General features: G+C 44.6%; 1 protein-coding gene across 1 annotated transcript in view; it reads right to left on the reverse strand.

The window, feature by feature from the left end:
• gas2l1 (growth arrest-specific 2 like 1) overlaps positions 1-8,247 on the reverse strand; it is a 43,120-nt gene extending 34,873 nt beyond the window's left edge. Inside the window, exons 1-2 of the mRNA XM_021621645.2 lie at positions 7,773-8,247; positions 5,836-6,803 (exon numbers count right to left, since the gene is read on the reverse strand). Of these exons, the coding sequence (XP_021477320.1) occupies positions 5,836-6,519 (684 nt within the window). The 5' untranslated portion in view covers positions 6,520-6,803; positions 7,773-8,247. The remainder of the gene's footprint in view (positions 1-5,835; positions 6,804-7,772) is intronic.
• Between the last annotated feature and the right edge of the window lie 3,929 nt (positions 8,248-12,176).

A 12,176-nucleotide genomic window follows, 5' to 3' on the forward strand; every position in this document is an offset into this window, starting at 1 on the left:
TCATATCTAGCAGCTTATCCATTGAAGTGTCATCCTACAAATACCTAGATATATGGTTGGATGACAAGTCCTTTAAAGTTCATATGGATAATCTTGTGAGGAAGCCTAAATTGAAATTGGGATTTTATTTTTGTAATAAGGCTTGCTTCCCGCTTATGGCTAGAAAGAAGCTGGCTGTTCAGGACACTTTTCTCTCTGTAATTGAATATGGTGACTTGTTGTATATGCATGCAGCCTCCTACGGACTCTGTTTATCATGCATCCTTGCACTTTATTACAAATGTCAAGTCACTCACCCACCATTGTACCTTGTACCAAATTACCTCACTTTATATGCGTATAAAAGCTACATTGTATGTGTCCAAACACACTAAGACAGTTGTGTAGAAGGCACGAGAATGCCTCTTCCCCCTCAGGAGACTGAAAAGATCCTCAACAGCTGCACCATCGAGCGCATCCTGACTGGTAATGGCAACTGCTCAGCCTCCGACCGCAAGCCACTACAGAGGGTAGTGCGTATGGCCCAGAACATCACTGGGGCCAAGCTTCCTGCCATCCAGGACCTCTATACCAGGCAGTGTCAGAGGAAGGCCCTAAAAATTGTCAGACTCCAGTCACCCTAGTCATGGACTGCACAGCAAGCGGTACCGGAGCGCTAAGTCTAGGTCCAAAAAGCTTCTAAACAGCTTCTACCCCCAGCCATAAGATTTCTGAACAGCTAATCACAGGGCTTGGCTACCCAGACCCCTCTTTTACGCTGCTGCTACTCTATTTATAATCTATGCATAGTCACTAACTCTATATATTACCTAAATTAACCGGTGCCCCCGCACATTGACTGTACCGGTACCCCCTTGTATATAGACTTACTTATTATTTTAATGCTGCGGTTTAATTATTAGTTACTTTTATTTTCCTGTTGTATTCGGTGCATGTGACCAATACAATTTGATTTGATTCAATTCACCTACAAAGCCCTTTTGGTTAAACTCCCTCTTTACCTCTCTAGTCTGGTCTCCTTCACCACCAGCAGTTACCATACCCGGTCTGCTAGGTGATTGCTAGGAAATGTACAGTATTAGACAAGACTGCCTTCTCGTCTTGTGCACAAGAGGCATGGAATAGTCTACAATCCATGCCTCATCTAGATATATTAGTGCCACTGAATGCATTTAAAATATTGATGGGAGACTAACAGAGTGTAAATGCTTTTTTTTAGGCTGGATCATGTTGTATGTTTTGATTCTGTAATATATTGATTGTTGCTGCCTTCTTGACCAGGTCTCAATGGGCTTTTCCTGGTTAAATAAAAACATTTAAAATTGTCTGCTAATTTAATGTGTATGTACAAGACATACTGCACATACTGGTGAATTGTTGTGTTATTCAAGAGTGTAATATATTTTAGAAGAGAAGTTGCTTGGATTGATAAATAGTTTAATGTAATGGATGACAGTAAGAACATTCTGTTATCCACAATTTGACAGAATGGCATCATAGGAGAGATCAGAAAACTATCCCTGAGCCAGACTCCTGCTGGCACTTCAACAGTTTAGGCCTAAGTCAGTTAACCCATAGAGCAAAGCTGATCACCAGGTTAGTGAACTTCTGTCCTTAGCCGTCTGGTGGTTAATTAATAGAGCAAATTGAGTGTCATTGATTGATAATTGCTCATATGATAACCCTTTGAATCATTGTCATCAAGACAGACATTTTGCCAATAAAGTTAGTGTGAAGGAGGCTATCGGTTGTCATTAGTTACCACAGCGATAATTATGGCTAAACCCACCTATTTCTACAATATCTTAATCCGATTTTAAACCTAACCACACCTATATCCTTATGCCTAACCCTAACCTTGTTTTTCTAAAATTATCATTTTTGTTTTAATGAATTTTTACAATAGACATTTTTGATTTTGTGGCTGTGGTAACTAGTGACTAACTATCACTGATTTGCCAAAATACACTATTCAAACCCAGGGGCTTAGAGCTTTAAATGAAAATTCCCTTTATTCAAAGGAAAGACTTGCGAGAGGGCCAACCTCCTGACACGCCACAAGGCCAGCACAATGCAAGAAAACAGCCGTGGCTGCATGACTGACTGCTCTGCACACTGGAAACACGGCTGGTGACACAGCTGTGGACCAATGATAATATCACTAAGCCCTTCAACTTACTTTCTCTCCCTCCCCATCTAGCTCTCATGACGTTTCCAGTAATTACACAGAGACCAATCTCCTGGGAAGCATCTATATTGGAAATACAAGAGTATGGGAAGGCCGAGGCAAGTGCAATGCCGAGAATACCGGTGACTAAGGTTGTGGATGACCCATAATGCCTTGCGGGTTAGTGGATATTCAGTGGCTGGCTTTGTTGACTGTTGGATCAAAACCCCTCCAGTTGTACAAAAGTAGGATTTCAGTTAATTTACTGCTGGTCCATTTAGTCCAGATATGGGCCAGCATTGACTGGCCTGCCTCAATGCCACTATGATCCAGACAAGGTCAGTTCCAAAAGAGAAATCAAATACTGTATGAGCAGATCTATAGACCAAAAGGGATTTCAAAGAGCTGCATTAACTGGAACAGGATGCTTTAGCACATTTACAGGAACACAGTGCAGTATAGTAATGCTATATTCTTGTACTATGCAGGACTGTAACTAATAATGCTGCTTTGGTGTGTTCCCCTTTCTGTGCCATCCTGGTTTCTTACTGTGAGAGCCTCATGTTGCTGATGCAGGCAGTTTTCCTCCAGCATCCAGGCACTTTATTCAGGTAGACAGAAAGACTTTCAGGGTAGCTGAATCATAGCTGAGTTCACTCAGCGTGCACGGTGAGTCATACTGCCCCTTAGAAAAAGGACATGCACTTGACTTGCTGTGTCCCCTCACTATCCCTTAGTGGTGTGGGTGGGTGATGAGGTAAGACACCATGTCTCACCCCCTTGCCCTCACATTCTCATAGGAACATCAGCAGTCAACCAAGATTAAAGTTTCTAATAGTAATATCAGTGTATCCAGTTATGGTAGTGAGTGTATGTGGGCACTAGTACTAGGTCAGGGGTTGGGTGCATAGTACCTCTCTCTGTACGCCCTCAGAAGCAAGTGTTCATGATTGTGATCAAGCAATTAGTGCTTGGCCATGTGAGAAGGACTACAGAGGGCCAAGTGGGCATGAGTATTGACTGCTGACTGGCTCTCGCTCTCTCTGTCTACCTCCCCTTCCTATCTGTGGTGTGAAAGGATGGCATTGTCCTCACTCTGCTCATCTGCACCAAAATATGAATTCCTCTCCACTCGTAACCTAAGCACGCGTTCCAGCAGCTAACCCCTGTCTGCCTGCTAGTTTCTCTGTCTTTAACAATGCCTCTCTCATGCTCACACACACAGTGGGACTGGATGTTGAGGTGTATAAGACTGCTTTAAGACAGCCCAGGGGGAACACACTACACCCCATCTGCATGCAAATGGAAGCATCAAGTTATAAAGGGATAACAGACTGTGTATAACACTGATGTCAGAATGTGTCCAGCTACCATAATACTTACCATACAGCTGCACTGTTCCACATGAACAAATAAGAAGCACATGAACAAATAAGAAGGAGCAGTAGTTCCCCTGATTGCCAACCACCTCGTAGGGGCAGGGCTGAAGTGACATTTCCCTAGAGGAATCCTTAAAATGTCACCAGCTACCTACCTACACAGCCTTTTAGAGCCTGTGTGTGAGTGAATGTGTGGATTAGGAGGCAAACACACAGTAAGGCAGCATGCACTCTAAACACACACAGGAGAGCAGGGAGTTAACATATCAGGGAGATTCGTTTTTACGAAAGGGACCTCACTTCTGGCACAGTAATGTTTTTAACTCTGGGAGAGCATTCCTATAGGTCAGGACTGAATTCAACTGTTCCATGGGTTGCTTTTGCACCATGAAACAACATTGAATGTGTTTTTCTCTTGGACAAGGGCTGGGGATGTGTTGTTTTAGGAAATCTTATAAATTGTTATTTTTGTTCAATATGGGAGAATGTACACTACTCCAAAAAATAAAGGGAACACTAAAATAACACATCCTAGATCTGAATTAATGAAATATTCTTATTAAATACTTTTTTCTTTACATAGTTGAATGTGCTGACAACAAAAGCACACAAAAATGATCAATGGAAATCAAATTTATCAGCCCATGGAGGTCTGGATTTGGAGTCACACTCAAAATTAAAGTGGAAAACCACACTACAGGCTGATCCAACTTTGATGTAATGTCCTTAAAACAAGTCAAAATGAGGCTCAGAAGTGTGTGTGGCCTCCACGTGCCTGTATGACCTCCCTACAACGCCTGGGCATGCTCCTGATGAGGTGGCGGATGGTCTCCTGAGGGATCTCCTCCCAGACCTCGAGACATGGTGTCACAGATGTGCTCAATTGGATTCAGGTCTGGGGAACGGGCGGGCCAGTCCATAGCATCAATGCCTTCCTCTTGCAGGAACTGCTGACACACTCCAGCCACATGAGGTCTAGCATTGTCTTGCATTAGGAGGAACCCAGGGCCAACCGCACCAGCATATGTTCTCACAAGGGGTCTGAGGATCTCATCTCGGTACCTAATGGCAGTCAGGCTACCTCTGGCGAGCACATGGAGGGCTGTGCGGCCCCCCAAAGAAATGCCACCCCACACCATGACTGACCCACCGCCAAACCGGTCATGCTGGAGGATGTTGCAGGCAGCAGAACGTTCTCCACAGCGTCTCCAGACTGTCACATGTGCTCAGTGTGAACCTGCTTTCGCCAGTGGCAAATCTGCCAATCTTGGTGTTCTCTGGCAAATGCCAATCGTCCTGCACGGTGTTGGGCTGTAAGCACAACCTCCACCTGTGGACGTCGGGCCCTCATACCACCCTCATGGAGTCTGTTTCTGACCGTTTGAGCACACACATGCACATTTGTGGCCTGCTGGAGGTCATTTTGCAGGGCTCTGGCAGTGCTCCTCCTGCTCCTCCTTGCACAAAGGCGGACGTAGCGGTCCTGCTGCTGGGTTGTTGCCCTCCTACGGCCTCCTCCACGTCTCCTGATGTACTGGCCTGTCTCCTGGTAGCGCCTCCATGCTCTGGACACTACGCTGACAGACACAGCAAACCTTCTTGCCACAGCTCGCATTGTTGTGCCATCCTGGACGAGCTGCACTACCTGAGCCACTTGTGTGGGTTGTAGACTCCGTCTCATGCTACCACTAGAGTGAAAGCACCGCCAGCATTCAAAAGTGAACAAAGCATCAGCCAGGAAGCATAGGAACTGAGAAGTGGTCTGTGGTCACCACCTGCAGAACCACTCCTTTATTGGGGGTGTCTTGCTAATTGCCTATAATTTCCACCTGTTGTCTATTCCATTTGCACAACAGCATGTGCAATTTATTGTCAATCAGTGTTGCTTCCTAAGTGGACAGTTTGATTTCACAGAAGTGTGATTGACTTGGAGTTACATTGTGATGTTTAAGTGTTCCCTTTATTTTTTTGAGCAGTGTATTTAAGAACGGTCTGCATCCTACATTTGAAATTTTAGTCATTTAGCAGACACTTATCAAGAGTGACTTAAAGGATCAATTAGGGTTAAGTGCCTTGCTCAAGTGCACGTCAGATTGTTCCCCTAGTCAGCTCTGAGATTTGAACCAGCGACCTTTCGGTTACTGGCCCAATGCTCTTAACAGCTAGGCATACTAAACACTTATGGAGATGTAATAGGAGGGCATTCTGTCCAGTCATTTTTCCTTTCCTTTTCCCAAACTCAATTGTAGGTATATCAGTGAAACAATACACGTGAGAGGTGTTACTTACCAACTCATCTAAGTTTCTCATGTCACACAGCACCCTCTGTTTCTGTTGCCAATGTGCATAGGGGGCAGGCTCGGGTTCATCCACCACACTCTCTTTCCGAACGAAAGCCCTGCTTATTGGAAGCAGGCTTGGGCTGGGCTCCCCCAGGTTCTCCTGGTCCCGGATCTCCTCCTCGATCTCCTCCTCCAACTGGATCAGCATCGGGGCCAGCATGCCGAACTTGGCGCCACGCCTCGCCACCTCCAGCAGGCACAGCACAAAGTTCTTCTCGTTGCATTTCTCCACTATGTCGTTGGTCTCGAACATGAGAACATCCTTGATCCACAGTTCCTGACGACACCAGCCGATGAAATTGGACACGTTGTCCCGAGCCAAAAACGAGCCAGGAACCACGTTTCTTGACTGAAAGACCACATCCTTGGTTGGCATCCTCAATGACTGTGCAGCCTCTGGGTACTCCAGTTGAAAGTCCAGCGCTGCGCGATTCACGTTGTTGGCATGCCGACAGAGGGCACAGCCAGTCTCCAGCCCTTCCATAAAGGTGTCCGCCGTTATATCCAGGTCATACAGCGTGTTAAACCACTCGGCCAAGTCCTCTTTCATAGCATACAGGTATTCCTCGCTGGACTTGAATGGCCGGATGCTTTTGGAAGCAGCAGACTGGATGTTACTCTGATCAGCCATATTGTCGGAATATGTATCAATGCAGGCTATTTAATCATTCCAGATTGGATCATTCCATAAACACAGTCCAAAACCGTATGGAGCAGAGCAAATTAACCGCGTAGACGCACCCATGACAAACGCGCATATACGGCATCTCAATCGAGGTCCTTGAATGAATCCTTTGTATTGTTAAAGCATATTGACATCATGCTAGAAAACCGTGGCGCATGGATGCGTTTCCGGATGTCTGCGTGATAGCATCGCCTATAATGATAGCATCGCTATTTCTCACCGAACTCCAACTGCGGGAGAGAGAGAAACCGGTATGGTTAGCTACAGATGGATACACACCCAATGCATAAAGCTTCCCGGTGCCCTAGATCCTACCCCGGTGAATATACAATGCGTTGCGATAGTCATGTTGCTGGTTTGCCTGGATGGTCCAAATCACTTCTTCGCAGTCTCCCTCAATATAAAGACTCCACACTGACCAGTGGCAGGCTTCACAGTTCCCTTGCCGAGTAACATCGTCCCCCGCTCATTAATTGCTCGGCCCATATTGCACCGCCTCCTGCTATAAGCATGCTGACCGGCTCTAGCTTAGACAAGAGACAGGCAGAGCGATTCAGTGGCATATCCCATTATGAGGGATAAGCGCCGGTAGAAGGGGAAAAAAACTTAACCCTGTATCCACCGCTTGACAATAATATAGCATAGCCTAGGGTTTATACCACTGAAAAACGGTAGCCATTCTCTTTGAATGAAACACACCTATTGCGTAGGATATAGCCTTCAATTGCAGAGTTGACAATTGACAACCTGTCACACTGTACCATGCAGATGCCCATTAATACGTTGGATTTGGCACATGAGCTGTGGGCATTTAAGATCAAGTAGGTTGTTAGGCTACAAAGGCCTACATTATTACCTGCAGTAGCCTATAATAATGTAATATCAGGTCGTGAAGTCAGTGTACTGATAAAGGGGTGGAACTCATGTTTACATTAGGCTACAGCTATCATAAGAAGATAAAGAACATAAGTGTTCACATGGTGAGAAAAAACATGACATCGAGAATTAACGGACCACGGGTAAGCGACCACCGTCTTTAAATGCACATCATAAGCCGTCAAAGAAAATACCATCATTATACTATCTTGACAATATTTCAAATGACGCAATGACCTCACTGTGTGGTTAATGTACATGACCAAGATTTACTAAATTATACAACTTCATTCTCATGAAAAACATTTTCATTCTTTACATACCTTTGACCTGTCTACATTTTCTGTCAAGGACGACGTTTGTCGAAAGAAACAAATCGAAACCATCCCCCAGAACAAGAGCTGTAATATTGCCTACACTTTGAACGAGTTCAAAAGTGTAGAATTAATGACACCCTAGTCGTTTTAAAAAAGACACCCTCACCATCTGTCCTTACACTTGTTTATATCATTGCTAAAACACCAAATCACTTTCAACACCAGGACACGGGGCAAGAAAAAAAGAGAGGGAGGCGAGTCTATTTCCTCCGGCTTGAAAAGGCAGACAAAACCTGCCAAGGAAACATTAGCAGGTCATCAGGCAGCCTACGTCCGAAGACTGCATCAAATTCAGGCATGCCCATTTTACTACAGGACAAATTGGTCCAAATTAGTATCCAGATTATTCCAAATGAAGCAGAAATTAATATTACAATGTAACGACCAAGAAAAGTCTACAGTCTTCAAAGATTATCAACACACTAACTCCACTTTAGTTTTGCTGTGCCTTAGAGATCTTTGGCGGGAGGCGAAAGTAATTCTATTTAGGCAGATTGTGTTGGGCTAATTATTTTTAGCTGTGGTTCATTATGTAGAATTGAAAGCTGAATGTAAAACCGGGTGAGGAGGAGAAAACAGTATAAGGGAAGTCCTCTCTACCAGTGATGTAATTCGTCCCTCAGACGAGCATGTGCATTAAGCATTCTGGGGAAATCAGTGAGATATATATCTATTACACACACACACACACACACACACACACACACACACACACACACACACACACACACACACACACACACACAGACACCCATTCAAATGAGTGGATTTGGCTATTTTAAACACACCCGTTGCTGACAAGTGTATACAATCGAGCACACAGCCATGAAATCTCTATAGACAAACATTGTCAGTTGAATGGCCTTACTGAAGAGCTCATTGACTTTCAACGTGGCACAGTCATAGGATGTCACCTTTCCATCAAGTCAGGTCATCAAATTTCTGCCATGCTAGAGCTCCCCCTGTCAACTGTAAGTGGTTTTATTATGAAGTTGAAACCTCTAGGAGAAACAACAGCTCAGCCTCGAAGTGGTAGGCCACATAAGTTCACAGAACGGGGCCGCCGAGTGAGTAAAAATCGTCTGTCCTCGGTTGCAACACTCACTACCGAGTTCAAAACTGCCTCTGGAAGCAACATCAGCACAATAACTGTTCGTTGGGAGCTTCATGAAATGGGTTTCCATGGCCAAGCAGCCACACACAAGCCTAAGATCACCATGCGCAATGCCAAGCACTGACTGAAGTGGTGTAAAGCTCGTCGTCATTGGACTCCGGAGCAGTGGAAACTCATTCTCTGGAGTGATGAATCACGCTTCACCATCTCGGAGTCCGACGGAGTAATTTGTGTTTGGGAGATGCGAGAACACCACTACCTGCCCCAATGCATAGTGCCAACTGTAAAGTTTGGTGGAGGAGGAATAATGGTCTGGGGCTGTTTTTCATGGTTTGGTCTAGGCCCCTTAGTTCCAGTGAAGGGAAATCAACACTAGAGCATACAATGACATTATAGATAATTCTGTGCTTCCAACTTTGTGACAATAGTTTGACAATGCCCCTGTGCACAAAGCGAGATCCATACAGAAATGGTTTATCGAGATTGGTGTGGAAGAACTTGACTGGCCTGCACAGAGCCTTGACCTCAACCCCATTGAGCACTTTTGGGATGAATTGGAACGCCGACTGCGAACCAGGCCTAATCAACCAACATCCGTGCCCGACCTCGATTAATGCTTGTGGCTGAATGGAAGCAAGTTCCTGCAGCAATGTTCCAACATCTAGTGGCAAGCCTTCCCAGAAGAGTGGAGGCTGTTATAGCAGGAAGTAAACTCCATAATAATGCCCATAATTTTGGAATGAGATGTTTGTCGAGCAGGTATCCACATACACATCCATCAGACGAAGTGTCAGGGCAGGGGGAAAAAAGTTCCTTCCCAAGTTGCATCTCAATATAGAAGACATATAGTATTGGTCGCTCTGTGTCAATATGAAATAACCCTAGTAGTTACACTTTGATACCTAGCCTGTTTATATTCAAACTTCATTTTGGATTCCCACTGCTATTCCAGTTCACAGGCAGAGCCAGACAAGCACTGTCTGAAACAACAGCTGCACCATTCTTGTCTCTGCACATGCTGCTCTGCTGTTATGTGATGATTTGAATTTCAGTATGGAAAAAGGAGGGCCTTGTTTTGATTTGAAAAATACAGTTGTTTCTTTAAGAGAGAGAGGGTGGTGGAGGGAGAGAAAGAGAGACTGGTGGGATGACATCATTTTCAGGGCCGGGATGAATCAGCTTTTCTGTGACACAGACAACTCACACACCGTGCTCAGTTCCCCAGCATGAGCAACTGGCTCCCAGTCATCAGAGAGAACTCTCATCGGCTGTGACCGGACTTCACCCGCACACAAAACACTGGGCTTTGCTCTTTAACTGGAAATTAGACATTTGAGAAGTTAGGGCTGGAGCATTTAGAACGTTCATATTTCATTTGATAACCAGGACACCGTACAACAAAGTACAATGAATGCACCCTGTCTGTGATGTCAAAAGTGATTACAGGTATACAAACAGACTGGATTATAAAAGCAGACCCAACTGTTAAATTTAAACAAAGCTCAATTCATTCTCATTGGGAAGTGAAGAGTGATTATCAAAAGTGCTCTGAGAATGTCTGGACATATGCTGAACAGATGCATTAAGAAATGTGGTATAAGTCACAGCCAGGGGAGGCTGACATCTGGTTAATAACATCCATTTTCTCTTGATATGATTGAGAGGTTTCTCAAACAACGAAAATAACTTGCAAAGATGTCATCGCAATTCTGTAAAAAAGCCTGAAGGCAGCCGATGTCTATTCTCACCAGCAAATGTACAATTTAGTTCAGTCATTTTTGACCTAGTACCTCTTCATTCACTAGTCATTATACAGTTAATTCGGGAAGTAGTCAGACCTCGACTTTTACCACATTGTTAAAAATGAGGCTAATGTAACAATGTGTAAATAGTTTTTCCTCAATCTACACACAATACTCCATAATGACAAAGCAAAAATATTTAGAAATGTTTGGGAATGTATACATTTTTTACATTTTAATTTTAGATGTCATAAGTATTCAGACCCTTTACTCAGTACTTTGTTGAAACACCTTTGGCAGTGATTACAGCCTCAAGTCCTCTTGTATGAATTTACAAGCTGGGCGTACCTGTATTTGGGGAGTTTCTCCTATTCTTCTCTGCAAATCCTCTCAAGCGGTCAGGTTGGATGGGGAGCGTCGCTGCACTTCTATTTTCAGGTCTCTCCAGAGATGGTCGATCAGGTTCAAGTCCGGACTCAGGCTGGCCCACTCAAGGACATTGAGACTTGTCCCAAAGACACTCCTGCGTTGCCTCGGCTGTGTGCTTAGGGTCGTTGTCCAGTCTAAGGTCCTGAGCACTCAGGAGCAGGTTTTAATCAAAGATGTCTCTACTTTTTTCCATTCATCTTTCCCTCGATCCTGGCTAGTCTCCCAGTCCCTGCCTCTGAAAAACATCCCCACAGAATGATGCTGCCTTCACCGTAGGGATGGTGCCAGGTTTCCTCCAGATGGAACGCTTGGCATTCAGGCCAGAGTTCAATCTTGGTTTCATCAGACCAGAGAATCATGTTTCTCATGGTCTGAGTTCTTTAGGTGGCTTTTGGCAAACTCCAAGCAGGCTGTCATGTGCCTTTTACTGAGGAGTGGCTTGCATCTGGCCACTCTACCATAAAGGCCTGATTGATGGAGTGCTGCAGAGATGGGAGAACCTTCCAAAAGGACAATCATCTCCGCAGAAGAACTCTGGCGCTCTGTCATTGACCATCAGGTTCTTGGTCACCTCCCTGACCAAGGCACTTCTCCCCCGATTGCTCAGTTTGGCTGGGTTGCCAGCTCTTTTTGTGGTTCCAAACTTCTTCCATTTAAGAACGATGGAGGCCACTGTGTTCTTGGGGACCTTCAATGCTGCAGATATTTTTTGGTACCTTTCCCCAGACCTGTGCCTCAACACAATCCTGTCTGAGGTCTACGGACAATTCCTTGGACCTAACGGCTTGGTTTTTGCTCTGACAAGCTGCCAAAGGTGGGACCTTACACAGACAGGTGTGTGCTTTTTCAAATCATGTCCAATTTACCACAGATGGGACTCCAATCAAGTTTTAGAAACACCAAGGATAATCAATGGAAACAGGACAAACCTGATCCCAATTTCAAGTCCCATACCAACGGATCAGAGTACTTATCTAAATAAGGCTTTGTTTATTTGTAATACTTTAACATTTTCTACAAACCTTTTCGCTTTGTCATTATGGGGTATTGGTATTCTGTGTAGAT

Source organism: Oncorhynchus mykiss, chromosome 11 (genome assembly GCF_013265735.2).
Source record: "Oncorhynchus mykiss isolate Arlee chromosome 11, USDA_OmykA_1.1, whole genome shotgun sequence".
Classification (NCBI taxonomy): Eukaryota; Metazoa; Chordata; class Actinopteri; order Salmoniformes; family Salmonidae; genus Oncorhynchus; species Oncorhynchus mykiss.